General features: G+C 42.2%; 1 protein-coding gene across 2 annotated transcripts in view; it reads right to left on the minus strand.

Annotated features, from left to right (window-relative positions):
- The window catches only part of PPP3CA (protein phosphatase 3 catalytic subunit alpha), a 188,585-nt gene that overhangs the window by 40,964 nt on the left and 125,001 nt on the right, over nucleotides 1-22,620 (minus strand). For both annotated transcript variants that reach the window (XM_028743362.2, XM_028743364.2), the window contains exons 4-6: nucleotides 13,099-13,210; nucleotides 11,026-11,171; nucleotides 5,946-6,085 (exon numbers count right to left, since the gene is read on the minus strand). In XM_028743362.2, coding sequence (XP_028599195.1) covers nucleotides 5,946-6,085; nucleotides 11,026-11,171; nucleotides 13,099-13,210 — 398 coding nt within the window. The remainder of the gene's footprint in view (nucleotides 1-5,945; nucleotides 6,086-11,025; nucleotides 11,172-13,098; nucleotides 13,211-22,620) is intronic.

Here is a 22,620-nt window from a genome sequence, read left to right on the forward strand (position 1 = left end):
TCGGGTTAAGAACTTAATTCGTTCTGGAGGTCCTTTCTTAACCTGAAACTGTTCTTAACCTGATGTACCACTTTAGCTAATGGGGCCTCCTGCTGCCGCCGCGCCGCCACTGAGCAATTTCTGTTCTCATCCTGAAGCTAAGTTCTTAACCTGAGGTACTATTTTTAGGTTAGCGGAGTCTGTAACCTGAAGCGTCTGTAACCTGAGGTACCACTGTATGCTCAAACAGAATAGAAATGCCCAAGTACAAAATGTCAGCAGCTCCCTCATGTGGTAAGCTGGTATATTACACATCCCTCTCACATACTGGTCACATGCAGTTGCGCATAATTTGAAAAATGTGTGAGCTCACATTTTAAGTTCCTGTACTACATTTTTAAAACAAATAATCTTCCTTCTGGATGGTGCTCAAGAAAAACTGGTTGTGAGACTTTACAGCAGATGACTGTGCATAGCAGTGATTGGTTAGAAACTGTGAAATCAAGAACCTAAAGCAGCTTTTTCAAAAAACAACAACAAAAAACTGAGTCTGACATAAAATACGCACATTCTGTTTGTTTTTTGAAAAGGTTGGCAGCCTGCTTGAAACTTCTACTGCCAAGTCAGTGTAAAGAATAGAGAACCAGGTGGGCCAATCGTATAAGGCAGCCAGTGGTGTGGCGTGGGGGGTGCAGGGGGGGCCGGCCGCACCGGGCGCAACATCTGGGGGTTAGGGTTAGGGTGCGCAAATCCACGGGTTAGGGGGCGCAAATCCACGGGTTAGGGGGCGCAAATCCACGGGTTAGGGGGCGCAAATTACTTGCCTTGCCCCGGGTGCTGACAACCCACGCTACGCCACTGAAGGCAGCTCCCTATGATTTGCATGCATGCTTGCACAAACGTCCTCTCTCCACCCTCCTCCTAAAACTAAAGGCTTGATGTTCTCTCTTGAACATATTGCTGAATTTGTGCGGCTACAGCTTTACATACATATATACCCCACTACATTTGATGCAGTATGTTGAAAGAGGGAGTCCAATACCATTTAAATACATAATCCTCAAAGGCATAAAATGCATATATTCCACTTACTAAAGTTAGTTGTTTTGCTTTTGTTCTTTTATGATCAAACTAAATCATTTGTAGTCCAAATTATTTAAGCCACAAGGTGGTGGTATAACGAGTGAGGCTACAAACTTGGTATAACAAGTAAATATCATGCCTAGTACTCTAGAGGTCCTGTGAAAATATTTTGCTAATATATCAGTTAGCTAAAAAAATTACAAAACTCACAAAGCAGAGAAAGATGTACTTTTGGAACCAGCTTGCAGTTAGATATGAAAGATCAGAATGAACTTTCTTTTTAAAAAATGAACAGAGCAAGAGGTTTTTTTAAAAAAAGGAAACTGGGTGCATTTCACTAAAATGCAATTTGTCAGTAAACCAAATATTTCATGAAAACCGAGAGCATCTGTATATTTACTCAAGTAGAGGTAGGGATGGGTGATTTTTTCAATTCTAATTCCTCTCAGTTTCTCATCTTTTCCAGTCTTAAATTCAGTTATCTCCATTTCTACATCAGTTTGACCTTTTGGCACCAGGAAAATTGGTACACATTTCCCGCATGAATTTCTCCCAATATATAGATGTTTGCAAGTGATTTTCACCAAAATACACATTTTTGTGCACTTTCTCCTAATATATGCTTTTTGTACACTTTTTTTTTTAAAAAAGAACTGCATTGCAAAATTCAGAGAAGTGCAAATTTTTAAGGACAGTTGAGTTTCGATTCACATATTGGTTCAGGCATTGCAAATTAAATCAATCTGCATCAAAATGTAAACCAGTTGGATTTTTCTTGCACCCCTAAGTAGATGTTATTGCTCTTGCTTTAGGCTAGGGGTGGGGAACCCTTTTCAACAGAAGGCAGAGAGTCATTCCACTTCTCATGGTTAAATAGATAAGAGTCAGAAGCAAAAGGGGTGGGGCAAAATAAAATTCTGGCCTTTGATACAAGTTTTTGCTTTGTGGCCTTCACCTTCTTTTCCAGGGACCCTATCTGTTGGCCTGAAGTTTACATCAAATTTCTTGGATTTTACTTCTGGGAGGGTAGTTGAATTACCCAGTTCCAGTACAACCTGGTGGAACCTCACAGATTTATTTTGAGCTTTATGCCACAAAAAATCTGTTAGCGCTTTAAGTTTTCAGAAGACTGCTGGTTTGGAGTTTTACCTCTGATCAAGGAAAGTCCAATCAAGCAAATAACATATATAAGTACCGTATTTTTCGCCCTATAGGACGCACTTTTCCCCCTCCAAAAATGAAGGGGAAATGTGTGTGCGTCCTATGGGGCGAATGCAGGCTTTCGCTGAAACCTGGAGAGCGAGAGGCATCGGTGCGCACCGACCCCTCTCACTCTCCACGCTTCAGGAAGCTATCCGCAAGCCTTGCGCGCCCGGCGGGAGTTCCTGCGGGCTCGCAAGGCCTGCGGGTGGCAGCCTGCAGCCCGAAGCACGGGGTGCCCTCCGAAGGACGCACCGTGCTTTGGGCAGATGTCCGCAAGCCTTGCGCGCCCGGCGGGAGGTACCACCGGGCGCGCAAGGCTTGAGGCGGCAGCCTGTTCTGTGGGCTGGGGTTGGGGGAAGCTCGGGCTTCCCCTGCCCCAGTCCCGTGGCTGGGGGGGAAAATAAATTTTTTTTATTCATTTCCCCCCCCCCAAAAAAAACGAGGTGCGTCCTATGGGCCAGTGCGCCTTATAGGACGAAAAATGCGGTATATAAACAATAATATAGATTAAGCTTCTGTTTGGAGGTTTTGCTAAATACAAGGACTGAGTCCTTTCTGTTAGACTCATGGTGCTAGATGAATTGTTTTAAACTCAGAAGTACACAATCTGTTTTGCAGTAAGGGCTGCATGTACCATGAACTGCAGATTGTGATCATGTGCGGCACCTCTTCACAATCTTATCAGAGGTTGCTCAATGAGAAGATCAAAAAGGCGAACCATTCCCTAAAAGGCAGCTTTCCTCATCATTTGAAATTTTCCCCTGCAATGTACCGCTACCAGTCTTGACTGTGTTCTATGATACCTTTTCAGTTCATGTGGGCGATTGTGAGGTCCAATAGGCCTGGCTAGCATCCCCTTCACAAGCTGACTGTTCATGCCAGAATAACTCCCCAGAACTTTCTGGAGGTAATGTGAAGGATTTCTGCGGCTTACATGTAGTTGCTTCTCAGCAGACAAATCAATGTAGAAAGGGTCCCTGAAGAAACAATGCTTGAAAGCCTTTATTCTAGAGGAAATAATGAAGTGTTTTACGCACGTCATAGCGTATTATTCCTTTGTTTCAGATGACTGAAGAAGTGGAATAACCACATTATGCACTGCAGTACATTGCATTATGGTATTAGTGTGCCAGTAAAAATGTAATTTGGGTGGATATTAATGAATATATATTTCAATATTCTGAGTGCTAGCAAACAGAGGTTGTCCTAGCTTAACTTTGTGTTCTTGTGAGTACAGAAAGATTTGCTGTAGAATTTTGCACACACAACTGATCACAGTCTTAACATTTCAACTGTATTTTAACTAGCAGTAGGTTCATTTTGTATGTGATAAGGCTGGGATAGCCTCCAGCTGTTCTTGGGACTACAACTTCATCAGCCCTAGACAGCATAGCCAACACTCAGCGTAGGAAGCTTTTCAATATGCTTTTGAATTATGGTGCTGGAGGAAACTCTTGAGAGTCCCATGGACTGCAAGAAGATCAAACGTATCCATTCTTAAGGAAATCAGCCCTGACTGCTCACTGGAAGGACAGATCGTGAAGCTGAGGCTCCAATACTTTGGCTACCTCATGAGAAGAGAAGACTCCCTGCTGGAAAAGAACCTGATGTTGGGAAAGATGGAGGGCACAAGGAGAAGGGGATGACAGAGGACGAGATGGTTGGATAGTGTTCTCGAAGCTACCAGTATGAGTTTGACTAAACTGTGGGAGGCAGTGGAAGACAAGAGTGCCTGGCGTGCTCTGGTCCATGGGGTCACGAAGAGTTGGACACGAGTAAACGACTAAACAACAACAAAACTAATAATATATTGCCCCTTCAGGAACTCACTAGAAGTTTACTTATGATTCTTGTTATATTTTGACCTGCTCGGCTCACATTCACCCGGTGCTATACCAGCTGCACTGGCTCCCGGTGGAGTACAGGATCAGGTTTAAGGTGCTGGTTTTAACCTTTAAAGCCCTATACGGCCTAGGACCCTTGTACCTACCTGACCGCCGCTCCTGGTATGTCCCACAGAGGAACTTACAATCTTCAAACAAAAACATCTTGGAGGTCCCAGGCCACAGAGAGGTTAGGCTGGCCTCAACCAGAGCCAGGGCTTTTTTGGCTGTGGCTCTGATCTGGTGGAACGCTCTGCCACAAGACATTAGGGCCCTGCGGGACTTGACATCTTTCCACAGGGCCTGCAAGACAGAGCTGTTCCGCCAAGCCTTTGGCCAGGGCACAGCCTGACTCCCTTCTTTGGCAATCTTCACAATCTACCCAATGGTTGCCATCAATTTGATTTGAAGTAATTTTTTAATGAAATGATTTTAAAATGTTGTCTTATTTTATTGTTGTTAGCCGCCCTGAGCCCGGCTTCGGCTGGGGAGGGCAGGATATAAATAAAAATAAATTATTATCATTATTATTATTATTATTATTAATGTGCTGAGGAAATTTATGCTGAGGAAAACTGCAGATTCTAGAGTGTTTCCTAAAAGATACAACCTCCTCCTTGCCCCCCAATAGGTCACCATTTTCAGGAATAGCACTTAAAGCAGTTGCTGTAACCATGATACCCATAAACACATGAACAATCCTAATAAAGGTCAGTGAAATTGTTTCCAATTAAAAAGATAATTAAGTATTTATTTGTAACCTAAAGCCTTTTTTGCTGAAACATATGTAATTGCCATTATTCCTGTTTTCTGAAAATGCAGATTTTCCCTAAAACTCAAATCTCAATGCTACAATAAAGAATTCAGGCCATTTAGTGAAACATGTTTTGCCCACAAAGGAACTTCCAAAAGGGAATGGCAGGATCTGTAGTCAACCAATTAGCTAACTGAAGAAAGGGTCTTCGTTGTATAAGTCTCAACGCTCTCTACAATAGAATGTAACAATCTTTGTGAAGGGACTTTATCTGTCAACACACAAGTAATGTTGGTGACTTTTACCCTGTGAAAATGCTTTAGTGATAAACAATTTTATGAACTTGCTCACCATAACAACATTCAAAATCTTTCAAAAGATATCACATTGTTAGGACTTAGAGCAGGGATGGGGAACTTGTGGCTGTCCAGATGTTGTTAGATTCAAATTTAATCACCATGGTCAATGGTCAGGCATGAGGGGACTTTTTAAGTTCAGCAACATCTGGAGGATCACAGGTTCCCCATCCCTGACTTAGGGCTTAACGGCAGAGTGAGTGAGGAACTGCTAATTCCTTATGTAAGGGCTGGGAAGGGGGAAATTACTTCTTGAGTAGGCCTGGAGCCCCACTGCAAGGAAAAACAGTGGAGGAGAAGGAATTTCAGAGCAAAATGTAAATATGGGGGTAAACCATGCAGGTCCCTCTTTTCCCTCTGCTGCATTTTAAATGCATTTCCTTCCAGTCCTCCTTGATTTATATGGAACTGGCAGAGCCCATGTTGGACCCTGCCACTATCACATTGAGTGATAATCATTCTTGTTGACTGAATTTTCATGTGCATATGTATTTTAGTTGAAACAGAACCTCAATAGGTACACACGTTGCTTAAACACAATGGAAGAAATTTTGGTTTTTAGACAGAGATTCAATTCTTTTAAAAGGCAGAACTCAAGATCTATGCAACTCAAGGCACAATTACGATGGTTTATGAAGCAGCCACAACCATCTGCAGAGGCCACATGAAACAAGAAAGCATCCTCACCTGTAGAAGTATGAACACCCTCTGACTGTGTTGTGAGTGAAATGTTCCTGAGTCTTCTCATTTCCAAAGTCCTCTAGAGGATCTGACCACAGGATGTCGCACATAGGTCCATACGCAGGTGGTTCCTTGAATCGATCTAACTAAGAAAAAGAGAAGACGAAGAGAAAGGCTAAGGGTGCTAGAGGGAAAGATCTGGCACTGACATTTAGGAATAACAGTGTAACCACACAAGCATTACCGTGCTTTGGTCTTGAGACTCCCACCCCTCCCGCAGTTCAGCTCAGAGCCATAACAGAGTGTGGTTCCCCTGGTACAACCATAATGCCCCAAGATTGCATGCTGGCCCCAAACTGATGTGCAACCACAGAATATAGTTATGGCAGTTTATAAAATGGGATTAAACCTCATCACTACAGCAAAATGAATTCTGGTTTTGGCCCTGTATACCTGAAGAAATGTCTCCATCTCTATCTTTCAGCCCGGACACTGAGATCCAGCTCCAAGAGCCTTCTGGTGGTTCCCTCATTGTGAGAATTGAGATTACAGGGAACCAATTTCCATCATCCCTGACCACTGGAGCTGCTAGCTAGGGATGATGGGAGTTGTACTCCAGAAACAGCTGGAGACTCAAGTTTGTGAAACTCTGACTTACTTTCCCAATGTAAGTGGAGAGAGCCACTGCATAGGAGGAGGTCCATGAAAAAGAACCTCAAGTGATGATTGCAGGGTCTGGGCCAATTCATATGGGGAGAAGCAGTCCTTGAGGTATTGTGGTCCTGAGCCATTTAAGGCTTTATAGGTCAAAAGTAACACTTTGAATTGGGCCCAGAAACAAATTGGCAGCCAGTGTTGTTTGGCCAGGACTGGCATTATATGCTCAGACAGTCTTGCCCCAGTGAGCAACCTGGCCGCTGAATTCTGCACCAGCTGACGTTTCTGAACCATGTTCAGAGGCAGCCCCACATAAAACGTACTGCAGTAATCTAACCTAGAGATTATGAGAGCATAGACAACAGAAATTAGGTTATCTTTGTTTGGATAATTAATTAATTAATTAATTAATTGATCCCGTGTACTCAGCCATCAATAGCTGAATGCAATCCCTCTATATATAACAACAACAACAACAGCAACAACAATTTATTTGTACCCCACCCATCTTACTGGGTTGCCCTAGCTACTCTGGGCAGCTTCCAGCATATATAAAAACATAGTAAATTCAATTATCTCATTGATTAGAGAGAAGGAACAGCAAAGGAAATCAATTCCATCAACTGAAAAACTCCCTAGATGCATTTTAATAATAGAGCTATTTAATACTTTTAAAATCAGAGTTGTGCACATTATTTAAATGCTGACATCACTGCTGTAAATAAACCATTGTCTGCCTGACTTAAGTAACACAGTGAACAAACAAATCTGTTGCTGAACAGGAACTCTTCACTGACCTGCCCTTAGCTGGATGTTTACTGCAGGTTCTCCACTGTGCACAGAAAAGCACTGCAACCCTCACCCTTTGGAATTCATCTTGAGACAGGATGAATTCATTCACTACAGAGGAAGAAGTGTTATGCCCCTCAACTTTACTTCTCTCCCCGCCACACACACACATCTTGCTTGGGGGTCATAACTGGACTGACAGATGACAGTCTACTTGATATTTAGAGATGGAATAGGGTGCATGTTCATGCACATAACTATTCATGCGCTATGGTTTGGTACTGCATCCAAACAAGGTCAATGGAATTCATGTGGAAAGAGTTCTTGGGAGCAGCATACAGTCTGTAATTATACCAATTATTTGGATTTTTTCTTGAGTTTTGTGGCTTTATGCATGCTTTTGTGAGCATGCATAAACAGGACTGGCCTAAGACTTTTGTTGCCCGAGGCAAAGGACAACACAATCCCACTCCGTTCCAAATCAGAACTGAACTGGTCTGAGTGCTGAATCTTATTTAAACATGGGTGATGTGATAGCATCTCTACTGCTCTTTAGGCAGCAGGCTAGTTTAGGGGTTCCAAGACAAGCTGTGCTGCGTACACAGTTCTGCCCTCCAAAAGAAGGTGTAACCAGGGGCTTAAGAGGAAGAAGAAAGTAAACACACCTCTCATTATAAGCAGACATGTTTCTGTTGCTGCATGAGGAAGCTGAAATCTTGATGAGATACGCAGATGTGGGGCTATGCAGATTGGAGCTGAGTTCCTAAAGATTCCTCTCTTTCTCCAGCCTGGCTGTGAGGAGGAGACTACAAGCGACTGCTTTCATTTTAAATCAATTGCACTTTGCCAGTTTTGCAGTGGGTAATCTGCATCACACAGACCTCTGGACCATCCCCATGAATGAGATGTCATCTAACACATGCACACCAACATAAAGGTTTACTTAAAAGGAACATATGCTCAGCATTCCAATACAGAAGGACCTCCTGGGACCTTATCTGGGCATTCAAAATACAGGGTAACAACACTGTGAGGCAGAAGAGTGGAGTCACACTTACTTGCCTCGCCCTCACTGCCACGCCCCACATAATGCCCTCCTCAATACTGCCCACAGGTTTCGGAGAATGTCTGCAGCAAAGCAGTCTGCTAATTTGTGTAGGTTGCACCCTCTCAAGATTTCAGCTCACGGTCGTTGCATTCTCACAGTTAAATCACATTTGGTATGCTGTCCCGTTGCAGACAAGTTCCCAAATGTACGTTGGGAGGAGGTCAGTGTGGGGCATGAGGGCAGGCACACAATGGATACGGAGTGATAATTGTGTGAGGCTCTACCCTCTTGCCTTGCACAATTATCACTGCGGGGTGTGTCTTGAATAGCTTAATAAGGCTACTGAGATCTCACTTAAGTAGAAGAAGCAGGCATCTGTGTGATATCTCTTGCAACAGCTCTTGCTTCAGCTTGCAAATCAGTTTTTATTCATGGCTTTGACCATCAGCTCCAAGCTCCACCAAAATTGCAGTAAATTATTGCTTTTGAAAAGGAACATAGTTTCCAAAAAGTCATCTCTAGATTATGGGTAATGAATGCCACAGTGATGTGGTGTGGAAAATGTTATGCAATGCATTTTTTCCCCCATTTCTAAAAACCCACCCCTTCCTGGGGGGAAATAATTCATAACACAATGAATGGCTACAATGCTAATCAAATCACACATTTTCTTCAGGTGACCCTTACTAGGAAGCATGCATGCATATTTAATATTAGTATCAATGCATAGACTTCTTTTGAGTATGATAAAATTACTATGTTCTCAGTTTTCCATGCCTACATTTTTCTTTATATGTAAACTATGCTCTTGAATCGCTGTATCTTGAAACCATTCACAAGTATTTGAAAGAAAATAATTTCTAAGCAAAGCTTTTCTGTTTGATTGAAAAGAAATGTAAACCACATTGACACAGCAATCCTCACTAGGGGCTGGGGAAATGCAGAGCAACAGATCCTCTGCTGCAATCAAAGCCTTGCCGGACAGAAGGTTGGAAGCGTGCTCGTTTGCTATACCAGCTCCAGGCTGGTGCAGCTGAGGGTACCAAGGATTGGGGAATGTGAAGCTTAGGATCTAGTGGATCCCAAGCCTCTAGTACCCTGCTTCAAACACTTCATTTTCAAGGCTATCTCTGGCTACCAGGACTACTGGTGGTAGCTACCGTATTTTTGCTCTATAAGATGCACTTTCCCCCTCCTAAAAAGTAAGGGGAAATGTGTTTGCGTCTTATGGAGCGAATGCAGGCGGGAGGTTCTGCTCGGCGCTCCCTTTAAAGAGCCGTGTGGAGCGGCTCTTGGGGGAGCACACTCTGCGCGCTCCTTAAATGGAGCGCGGCTCTTGGGGGAGCCTTAGCCGTGCGCAGCCTCTCCAGGGCAGGGGATGAAGGCTCCCCTTGCCCGGGAGAGGCTTGCTCACGGCTATCCCATAAGCCAGGGCTATCCCATAAGCTGTGCAGCGATCCCTCTTGCTGTCCTGGCTTCTGGCATTCAGAATATTTTTTTTCTTGTTTTCCTCTTCCAAAAACTAGGTGCATCTTATGGTCTGGTGCGTCTTATGGAGCGAAAAATACGGTAACTGTTTGGGCAGAGCTGGGCCATCTGCCATCTGGTTTTCCCCTTCATGGGTGGATAGAACGGTATGTACCATCCTAAGTACTCTCACACGATGCTATCTAAAGTGTGCTTTATCATTATTTCCCCCTATTTCAGTTCAAATAATCTGACGATGGAAAAAACTTTCCAGATATTATATAGAATATCAAATTAATATAAACTTTTTTTTAAAAAAGTTTACTAACCTGAAGTCAAATAAATATTCTAAATCAGATCTCACACTATTGAAGCTATTGGAAATCGCTGCACACCCCTGGGTCAAAGCCACCATCCCAGCAATCACTGAATACACAACAACATATTGTTTGAACATGACAAGTTGTCAAGAGGGGTGGTAACTATTTGCACTCTGATCAAGATAAGGATCAGTGTAGGGAAGCAACTTTCTGCAAAGGTTATCACAGGGAACCACAGATGGAAAATTTGATTTGCATGTACACACAGCATACTCACCCTGTCAACACATACATATTCTGAATGACATAGCCAAGCATAGATACCTGCATAACCATAGCCGTATTGGAGTAAAGGACTAATGTATAGAAGAGAATTCAACAGCAAACCCCATAGACACAACAAAACCAGATTTTTTGGAAAGCAAAATAAGAATGATCGATTAACTCCATTTCTGTAGTTGCCACATTAAATAAGTGAGCTAAGTGAAGTTCTTTTCTTCTTACTTTTTAGGACAACTACCAAGGAGGACAATCCAAGAAGAGTTTTAGTGCAACGAGAAAAGACAAACATTTTGGGTTGTCTTCAACTAAATCCTATTCAGAGCAGACCCACTGAAATTTATGGACCTAAGTTAGCCATGCCCATTAATTTCAATAAATCCACTCCTGAGGATGATTGACATTGGATGAAACCCTTCACTTTTAATTCTCCCATATGGCAACAGTGGAAAAAAATGAGAGATGGTATTTGGAGCAAAGCAAAGTTTACTTAGTGGCATTTTGGAGTTGTGCTATCCAAACTTACTTTTCTGATGTCATCTAAAGTGTTGATCTCTGGAGACAGGCCACCATGAACACACAGGAACTGTTGGTTCATCAGAGCAGCCAAGGGAAGGCAGTCAAAGGCATCCATGCAGGCATCATACACACGTTCTGAATACTTTATTTTACCTTTTGGATAATAAGATAGTATCAGAAAAAAGTACTTGAGAAGAGGGAAGAATACTGTATTAAAGAATTCAGACCTAAATTCTGTGGGCCTGTGAGAACCAGCTTTTAGTCTCAAAGACTAAATTATTAATATTGACATATTAATCTCTTCCCATATATTTTCTGCACACCTTTGCAAGTAAATAATTTATGGGCTTCCGTTGGAGAGATGATGCAGTTTCTATGAAAACAGGGATGCAAACACTGCCACTCCCCCTTTCCAACCACCACCAATACATCATTGGGCAAGGGTGTCTAGCATACATTCAAATCCTCTGCTTTGATTGTGACTTGGTTGATATTCAGAGCTACTGATTCATGGCTTTTAGGTAAAGATGTTTAGTCAGAACCTGTTGGGCAACTAAGATAGTCATTAGCTAACCTTTCCCAGTTGACCATGCCTGCAGAATTTAGGCTGGTGTGCAAGGGTGGATGAACCGGTCACCTTCCTTTAGGCAACAGACAAAGGTTGATCTGCTCATTTGAGTTTTTGGCAGTTAACTTTGGTGGCTTAATTTAATTGATTATAGTTCAGAAGGATTGTCTGTCCAGTTTCGCTTGAAAGGCTTTTGAATTAGTTGTTTCCTGCGTTCGTCTATCATTTTAGAGTAATTGGGCTTTTCATTCAGTTTGCCGTTTTGTTTTATGATATTTTCTAGTTTTAAAAGATTTTATTAAGCTTCCTCGAACACCATTAGGCAAAAGCGCCGCATACAAATCCTTTAAATGAATAAATATTAAGCAAATCTTAAATGATGAAATCATGAATGCTAAATGTCATGGAGACTAATGAACATTTAAAGTCACATTATATATAAAAAACCCACCATATCAACAGTTCTCTAGTCATCCTAGAAGGTTTCGCCAAAGAGCCATAATTTCATTTTAGATTCTATTATATATTCTCCTGCCCTTTGAAAGGGTAGGTCAGTATAGAAACCGCCACCACACATCTTCTTAATGATTTGCAGAAACATCATTATGAAATAAATGAGATTGTTCAATTAATTTGAAATGTTAATTTATAAATATGCATATTAAAAACTCAGTAAATTACAAATCGTTCAAGTCAATTAACAACCTTTTTATCCTCCACTCTGTAAAGGAAATGTCATTGTACATTGTTCTGTAGGTCATGTTTTCCCAAATGTGGCCACTGTGGATTTTAATGCAGCTCTGAAGACAAAAGGTGCATGTGGTTGTGGAGCAGACAACATGAAAAAAGAGGTTGGTACCCAAGGTGAGGAAAGACCGACTGCTGGTAACCCTGCCCCTACTCTGGACCCAAGGGCCAACTATATGTGTAGCTGCCCTATTTAAGTGCACCTCTTTCCTGTTAGTGTAATTTGTTTTAAACTGTTCTTAATATTGAATTTTAAATGGTTGTAACCCACCCTGACCCCACTGAAATGGTGATGATGATATGGTCCTAAGTTTCTACCTCCAATTCCTAGGTGTGACCTGCTGCCCTGTCACATTCTCTAAACTCCCAATGCCTGTCAATTCCTTCTTGCCATCAGATAGCCATCAGACTAACCCTCCAGCGAAACAGGGCCCATGTGCTACCCTGTTTGGATCATGATCACTCTGCTGAAAGACCACAGCGGTTTGGAACAAACACAGGACAGTAGAACTCTATGTTGCAGTCCTGTATCCAGAGCAACAAGGTAAAGTGTCTGGGCAAGGCATGATTGTATGGGCAAGGATCGTACACTAAGGTTATGAGGACTAAGTTGTCTATCATATTGCAGATATTCATGAGCATAATTTCCTTTAAACTGAATGCAGGTTTAAAGATGGCTTTTGTTTACTTGTCTTAACCCTGAATAGACGTTTACCATCTCCAAAAAGAATATTAGAAAAAGAAGTAATTTTGACTCATACTTACATTCTTGTTTAAATGTGAAATACTCTGTTAAATGTCTACATTCATGATTCCCACGCAGTAAAAACAGTGTTTTTGGATAAAGAATTTTCAAGGCCCACAAATACAGCACACACTGTGAAGAAGAAGAAAGGAATGATGCTGATTAAGGATGAAGAGTGCATTCTGTTTTATAAAAGACAACATATATGAAGTGGTTTTTTAAATATTAAAACATTTTCTAATTACAATGCCCGCTCATTCAGAAGTTTACCAAAACTATCAAACATTTTTAATAGCTGTGTGTTGTGTACGTTCTACAGCAAGCTTGGCTTAACTAGTCATCATGATGTTTTAATATTTCTTAATATTAAATAATGTGGACATTTATTTTCACCTAATTTGTTCCCACCCCTTTCCCAAGCTCTCTAAAACCCAGGAAAACCATATCAGGGAAAAAATAACCCAACTGGGTAGGAAGAACAACACTAATTAGCTAGGAAAGCATATCGTACAATTATCAGCACTGCCTAATAGCTGTTTAAACAGAGCATTTGATTAGCATTTTATGAAAGGAAATTCATCTGCAAAGCTATGTGGAGAAATAAAACAATTTTGTATGATATAAAATCTGTAAGTGATCTACTAAACTCTACTAAAATCTCAGGATTGTGTCCAGTGCTGCACTACAACAGGACTTCCGTCTCCTCTCCGCTCTGCATGCAACCTCAGAATCTGCTCTAGAAGGTCTCCTCCAGGGGCTTGGATGGACACAGAAGAGGAAGAGGAAATTCTGTTGTTTCAGCATGGAAGCAAAGAACCCAACAACATGATTCAATTCTCTAGATGTACAGCAGGCAAAACACAGTTGAAGAGTTGCTTGGCTGCTTTCATTTTTCATTTGATCTGTTTTCATAATTTACTTCTATATCCATGATGCAGCAGCCTTTTGAGGTGAAGCAATGACCTTAACTGTGGTTTTCCAAGGATTTGTGATTTCAGACAACAGCAAACTTTGCAATAGTGCTGTGCCAAACCTTTGGTGTCTTCCCCATTTGAAGAAGAGATGCCTCACCAGGAGTCATTGCAATGAGCTGTACTGCACTGAGTGAGTGAAAGACTTTCTCTAAATGCTTTTGGGATTGAACAAAACCACCTCAGCATGCACACTACAAGCAGGAAATGGAAAAATATAAATTTTCTGTTGAGAAATTTCAACTACCACCTGTCCTTTTCAAAGCAATCTTTGCTTCATTCCAGCAGCCCTTTGAATGGTGTGTGAAAGTTTGGCACAACACCAGCTAGCACAAACTGTTGCTTGACAGCCCCTTCAAAACTATGGTTTGTAAACTAGTGTAAGTTCAGACAATGCTTTGGACACTTTTTATGCAAAGGTGGGATATAAATGTAACAAATACACAAACAACACAAACCATCATTTGGTTTTTAAAGGTTTCTGTCATCTCGGAATCTGACAAATTATTCCTTTTAACCGCTGACCAAGATGGGCCTTAAAAAAGAATTTGTGATGCTCTTGATAGGCTCTCTCTCATTTTATCTCACTTACGTTGCAGAGAATCAAAAAATGTTTTCATGCTCTTTTAAAGACAACTTTAACTCCTTAAGTAGTGCATGTGTGCCGGGGGGGGGGGGGAGGTGAAGAGAAGGGAGGGTGGTAGATAATATTCACCACATATAAACCTCACAAAATTAAATGAGACTTGAGCAGAGGAAAGAGAGGCAAACGTGAACTGGAGAACAGAGAAAGAAAAATGTAACTTTTGAAGTTGCTCTCTTTTAAGCAGCCCTATAGCTACTCTTATTGCCAAGTCATCTCTTCTTTAGATACTTGGAAAAAATGAGGACAAAAGCTTCCCAGAGGCTTTATTTCATGCATGAGATGCTGATTAACAAAAGCTAGCACATTAACCTACAGCACTCCTTCCAGTCCTTTTTTAAAAATTCAGAAGAGGGATTGGACATTTCCATAGGTAAAAGAAACATCCAGAAACACAGCATATAACAAACAATTTAGAGAAAGAACAAAAACGCTAGCAGGGGAGAAGACCGTAATCGTGTGGGAAAACCTTCTAACTTTTGAAATGGGGAGGAGGCTTAATTTCAGGATGGCTTCTTAGGAGGCACAATCATGACGATCTGTGCAAGGTAGGGCTGGCGATATCTGGTTTTCAACGTTGTGATACATCACCAGCAAACCATTGTAATACAGTAATATATCATGATGTCTGAAATAAGAAGGGGTGGCTGGGCTGTGGAGGGAGGGAGTGGGAGGAGGTGAGGCCAGAAAGAAGGAAGGAAGGAGGCAGCAGCCTGCTTGCTTGGGATGCAAGACGCAGCCTGCTTACTTGGGCGCAGGCAGGCAGATGGGCGAGCACCTTCTCGGGCTCCCTCTACTGAGGCCATCACTCTTTTTTAAAGCACCACACTTCAGGACAAATTTGATTTACTCCCTGCATCCACCTGGCAACTCTTAAAACTCAGTATGGTACAGAATTCTGAAGGAAATCAGCCCTGAGTGCTCACTGGAAGGACAGATCCTGAAGCTGAGGCTCCAATACTTTGGCCACCTCATGAGAAGAGAAGACTCCCTGGAAAAGACCCTGATGTTGGGAAAGATGGAGGGCACAAGGAGAAGGGGACGACAGAGGACGAGATGCTTGGACAGTGTTCTTGAAGCTACCAACATGAGTTTGACCAAACTGTGGGAGGAAGTGGAAGACAGGAGTGCTTGGTGTGCTCTGGTCCATGGGGTCACAAAGAGTTGGACGTGACAAAATGACTAAACAACAACAACAATGGTACAGAAGCAAGATTTGGCCCTGATGCATTGAGTGTAGCAGACACACTATATCTCCTGCAAAAGTCATGTGGCTTCTTGAGAAAACTAATCAGGTGCCTATACACCTCAGTATATAACAGAATAAGCTGTATTCTAAACCCAGTAAGACATACATGGGACAAAGAATGAGGAGCACACACAATGGGGGCAAAGCCTTACATAGTACTAAACTAGCCATTCACAACAGTAAACTGAGTTTAATTCAACAGAAAATGCTTTTTTAGACTGGATACCAACATGCCTGAAGCCCAGGGGCATCACATGACTGCTAGAGATGCAAGCAGCCACAAGCAAACCTCTAACTCATGTACTATGAAACTGCCCAATAATCCACCCTTTCTGGAAGGAAGTACAGGCTGTTCTGTTTCACTAAATACACAGCAAAGAATTTAAGCTCACAGCTCTGGCTGTGTACACACAATACGTTTAAAGCACATTCAAAGCACATTTTCTCCCCTTGAAGTATTATGGGCATTGTAGTTTGTAAAGGGATGGTGGGGATTGCAACGCTCTGAGGGGTAAACTACAATGCCCAGAATTCTTTGAGGGAGAGAATATTCTTCAAATGTGCTTTAATGGTGTAGAGTGTGCACAGTGCCAGAGCTGTATCACTTCTGTAGGAGCGCAAGCAAATTTCCCAAAGTGGGCAGCCGTACCTTAAGCATACAAGCGAAACAACACATAGAGCTTAAAGATGCCCTTAGTACGTAACAATGTGTTCGTTGCACCATATAAACTGTCTCCCTGAACTGAAAAGCAGTGATTCCCCCCCCCTTCATTTCTTCTGGTTTGTGTAAGCCTGTCACTACATAGTGAGTCACAGACTTCCTACCACTGAATTTTTCTACTGTCACTCCTCTTCTTATAAGGCTTCACTTTCCAATAAACGAACTAGCTGACATGTGAGACATCCCAGTTGGTCGTTGTTGTTTAAACATAGAAATCCAATGGCTGTTTGCAGGCTCAGATAACTTTCTCACTTGCTCAGACGGGTGCGACACACAATAAGTGATATTACTTTGCAAAAGAGAGAGACATATTTGGCACTGATGCTGCCCCCAACCTTGTCCCCCTCTGTAATATCTAGCTCATTTTACCCATACTTTAACATTATCACTATATATATACAATTATTATATATACAATAATTACTTTCCCCAACTTTTTATTACTGACTGCCACTGGTGGGCCTGGAGAAACCCAGTGCATAGTATAGTCAGGACTAGATGTTCTGGAACTGAGTGGGAAACCTGACATTTTTGGCAGCAGCCCCTGCTCTTTGCAACATGCAGTTCTGCCCTTGTCTTTTGTTCAAGAGATATCTTTGTTATTTCTTGTGCCCATTCACTGTGGCTTCTCATTAATGTGTTAAATCATTTCCTTCATATTCTTCAGTGGGTGTTTCCATTTCTTTTGTGGTTATAGCCTACAACAGTGAAAGGACTTCCATCTGGCTAGCTTTCTTTTCCTTTTTGTCACTGACTAATTGAGTGACCTCAGGCAAGAATCCCATTTTTCCAAGTATCTCAGCATATTTATCCATGTGACAGATTACATATCATAATATTGATTTACCACTCAAAGATGCTATGAGGCTTAATTAAAGTGTTTTGTGTTGATTCAATTGAAGGCTTCTGGAAAATACACAATATCTTTTATGATGAAGGCTCCACATGGTAATGGTCATTAAATTGTGACCACAACAACTGTAGCATTGTTAAATGCAATTATTTAGAATTTGACATAGCCACCTATTGCTAAGATTTACACTTCTCTTCTATGTCAGAGCAAGTCAACAACTGATGGCAATGAATCCTAATCCACCCCTCCAATTCCCAGAATGCAACCTTCCTTCCATTCTTCTCTTCATACTGTCTGAAACTCTTTCTTAAGCAGTGGAAGGAAATAGTAAATATGAAGAAATGAAGGGTTCCCTTTGTTGCTATCCCAGTCAGTGTTAATTAAGCAGGTGTGTGTGTAGAGACTGACTATGTGCCCTCGCTCCCTATAAGCACTTGCCTGGGCTATCTCTAGAATAAGCACACACAGCTACTGACACACAGTATCTTTGAATTAGTTCAAATAGTGGCCTTATTCTGAAACTGAGTCCAATATGTGGACATCAGGGAGGTTCAAGTGAAGTACAGGCACAACTAGTGTTTGGGAGATGGAGTAGTGTTCCAAGAGTTGTTGTCGTCAATTTATTTCTTTAGCAAATGGGATCATGTAACTTACAGGAAGCTGCCAAGCCAGACACTGCCCCCTGTAGGCCACTATTCTCTACATTAACTGGCAACAACTCTCCCCAAGGATTCAGACAGGGGTGTCTCTCTGCCCTACCTGGAGATGATGATAATAATTTTATTAATTTTACTCCATCCATCTGGCTGGGTTTCCACAGCCACTTTGGGTGACTTACAGCACATTAAATATTGCAAAACATCAGACATTACAAATTTCCCAATAAATTTCCCTTCAGATGTCTTCTAAAAGTCAGATAGTTGTTTATTTCCTAGACATCTGATGGGAGAGTGTTCCACAGGACGGGTGCCACTACCAAGAAGGCCCTCTGCCTGGTTCCTTGTAACCTCACTTCCCGTAGTGAGGGAACTGCCAGAAGGCCCTTGGAGCTGGACCTCAGTGTCCGGGCTGAACAATGGGGGTGGAGACGCTCCTTCAGATATACTGGGCCAAGGCCCTTTACAGCTTTAAAGGTCAGCACCAACACTTTGAATTGTGCTCGGAAACGTACTGGGAGCCAATGTAGGTCTTTCAGTACTGCTGTTATATGGTCTCGACAGCCACTCCCAGTCACCAGTCTAGCTTCCGCATTCTGGATTAGTTGTAGTTTCTGAGTCACCTTCAAAGGTAGCCCCACATAGAGCACATTGTAGTAGTCCAAGCAGGAGATTACCAGAGCATGCACCAATCTGGTGAGACAGTCTGCAGGCAGATAGGGTCTCAGCCTGCGTACCAGATGGAGCTGGTAGACAGCTGCCCTGGACACAGAATTGTCCTGTGCCTCCAGAATGACTTCAGGGCCATAGTTACCCTATTCAGGACCAGGGAGTCTCCCACACCCGCTTGCCCCCTGTCCCCCTAAAACAGTACTTCTGTCTTGTCAGGATTCAACCTCAATCTGTTAGCCGCCATCCATCCTCCAACCACCTCCAGACACTCCAGATGTTGTAGGCTGAACCCAGGACCTCTTTCATGCAAAGCACTTGCTTCATCACTGAACTGTAGCCCTTACTAAAATGTTAAGGAGCAGAACATTTCAATTGGCCTGGGATAGCTCAGTAGCTAAAGCCTGGGACTCTTAATCTTAGGGTTGTGAGTTTGAGTCCCACGTTGGGCAAAAGATTCCTGCATTGCATGGGTTTGGACTGGATAACCTTGTGGTCCCTTCCAACTCTATGATTCTATGGTTTAAAGAAAAGGGAACTGTGGTTTTGAGGTTAAATGGTCACATATCTAAAGGACAGACAAAGTAGCTGCCTGCTTCTGCCTGATTTTTTATATATATACTAATTTGTTACCAGAGAATCACATGAACATGAAAGTTTCTTTTTACCATCTGCTGAATATTTCCCATTTACACTACTGTTTTGTTTTGTCATCTGCATGCTCATTCATCATCTCTAGGCTTCATTACCAAAGCATATACTACCAATTTCTTAACATGACAATATGATAATATTCATACTTGCCATGTTTTCCTTCCAAATGGCTCACCCACCTTGTCTTTGAAGGAATGTCCATTAACCTTACCTTGTTTGAGAAACTGAGGGTATCTTTTTTGCAATTAGGCATGCAGTTAGGATTCATTTGGGTCTGTCAATGACGGGAAATTTCTGCACGGGCCCGATTAGCTCAAATATTTACCCAGAATTCCCGAGATTGACAAAGTCCCCACTTTTCATGGTGTATTTGAGAGGAAGCATGACCAATACTTCTTAGGACCCTGGTACAAGTGTAATGTGGCCAGTCTCTTAATCCTGGCTGAGAAATCTGGTGTATGGCATGGAGTTGAAATTGAATTGATTAAAGGCTAACCTTAGTTAGAATGAACCATGAATAGTGCTGGTGTAGCTCAGAGATGCAAAACCTATGGGATGCCTGACATTGCAGGACTACAACTTCTGACCACTGGCCATTCTGGCTGGGGCTGATGGGAGCTGTAATCATTTCAACAACTTCTGGAAGGCCACATACACTGATTCTCACTTGTTATTTTGATACCCACTATCATTCCAGTTACATAAGTGGGTAGATTTAATCCCTAAAGTGACACACTTGTTTTCTATGCGCTGCAAATCTTTCATACAGGGAAGCACTGACATACACAAACTACCATTGAAGGAATGGGTTTCCCAAACCCAAAACTGACTGTGCAGGCAGTTTGAAATGGGCACCAAAATCCCTATTTTTCCTTAGCTAAAATCCATTAACTTGAGCTCTGAGTCAATGTATAAGCAAAAACCCGGCTGTATAAACAAGTGCTCAGAGCCCTCTCCTTTATCAGTTTGTGACAGCAAGGATGACCTTGGCTGTTTCAGTGGAGTAGGGATGACATGTCTAGGTCTTATCTTACGTCCTGACACACAGACCTAGTACGGGAACAGTGCCAGAGTGTGTTCTTGGAGTTGGTGACCTCTTGTTCCAAGATAAGAGTAGGAACAGGAATACCCTTTTATGGTCAGAAGTACAGGAAGGAATAAGAATACCGGAGCAGGAACATATGTGATGTCAACCTGCGTGTATAGGCTGACGTGGTTGGATTCCTGGGGAAGGAGGGTGCCTGGAGGATATATATACTGCATGGAATTTCTCATTTCTTTGGACTTGCTGTGGACACACCATGCAGGTGCCTTTCTGCTGTTCCGGAGAGCAGAAATAAAGACCTCTTTCTCTGAACCAACCCTCGGTGTCATTTGACTTCCTTCCTCCTGTCCGGGAGCAACGCAGACCCAATCGGTGAACTCCAATAAGGCTACACCATTACCCCAGTATGAAATATAGAATCATAGAATTGTAGAGTATGAAGGGACCATGAGAGTCATCTGTTTCAACCCCCTGCAATGCAGGAATCTGTTGCCCAACGTAGAGCTCGAACCCACAACCCTGAGGTTAAGAGTCTCATGCTCTACCGACTGGGCTATCTCAGTCCCAATAAGCATTGCACCAGTCACTCACTGCCAAGCATATCAGATTGGTTAAGGAATGTGCAGTAGTACATGTAGTACTCCACTTTCCAATTACAAGAACAATTAGGAAAATTTGTATTTTTACCTTTTTTCCAGAAATCCCAGGACATTATCTGACTCATAATAGCCAGTGTTTCAACTCAGAGCGTGCCAGAGCACAAATGGAACAGAATGTTGGGCTGTGGGATTTCTGTTTCCCTTTAACACACTTGAAGACTGATGGAAAAGGTTTTTCAGTGGCAAGTGATATATATACTTGTGTTTGTGTGTGTGTGTTTGCACAATGCAGCCTGTATTTACTAGCCATTACACAGACAAATTGCTAGTAGCTGTTCTTACACCGTATAGCTCACTATATGAAATTCAAGAGACTTCTCCGAACTGTTTTCTGCCTGGAAGTCAGCCTGGAAATTTCTGAACATCAGCCGCTTTCGCAAGGCTTCCAGTAGAGGATCTATGGTGGGAAACTGCATGAAAACACTCTCACTACCAGCTGGCATTTCAAGCCTTGAGGTTTTGGATGACTAAGGAATAAGGTCGGGCTGTGCAAATTCGAGGACTTCAAAACTACTTCAAGTTTGGCTCCCATCTTTGTATCTTTCTCCCCTAACAAACATTGCTTTAAAATCCTTTGCCATTTCTTCAAAGACTCAGACAGCCCAACATTCTTTGTAACTGTGGGATGAACAGGTACAAAGGGAAATGAAAGAGCTGTGTGTGTGTGTGCATGCACCAACGAAAGCAAGATACAAGATATTCTCCAAATATTTTAGAAATTGTAATCCGATGGGGATGATAATAAGTCTGATCTGAAGTTAAAGCCCTTCTTCTCTCAAAAAGGCAAATGCAGCTAAGGGGGGCAGGGGGAGAGACAAACACTTGATCCTCAAAACTCCCTAGAAGCACAAGATATAAAACATTTATATACCGGGCTTCATCCTTTTGGATTTTAGTGTGGAATGTAGCATACAATCAGTACAATAAAATACAGCAACGACAAAAGCTTCTGACAAGACCCTTAAAACCACCATGACATTTGCACAGGTTAATGTGACTGAGTAAATTAGAAGTCACTGAATTGGTCAAGCCCTGATGGACTGTTACTGCTGCCTGAAACCTGTTATGAGTACAGCCTTCTGGTGATTTTAACGTTGTGTTCTTTATTATGCGACTTGACTGCATTTCGCATGCGGCCTTGACATTTGCTGTGTAGCTATTGCATGGTGCCCTGGGACGATTCTAACTAATAAACCCAATGAATAACAATTTATTTAATGATTCCACCTGGTGCCAAAAAGATGGAAGTTTTGGTGGCAGGAAGATTTATTTGGGAAGAGCATTCAACAACCAGGGCACCATTGTCGAAAATGTCCTCTCCCTTGAACCTGAATGGCATACCCTGAAAGGAGACGGCATAGAGCAAAAGACCTTGGAAGAGGATCTAAGAGCACAGGCATATATATATATATATATATATAT

The sequence above is a fragment of the Podarcis muralis genome, chromosome 9, assembly GCF_964188315.1.
Source record: "Podarcis muralis chromosome 9, rPodMur119.hap1.1, whole genome shotgun sequence".
Lineage (NCBI taxonomy): Eukaryota > Metazoa > Chordata > Lepidosauria > Squamata > Lacertidae > Podarcis > Podarcis muralis.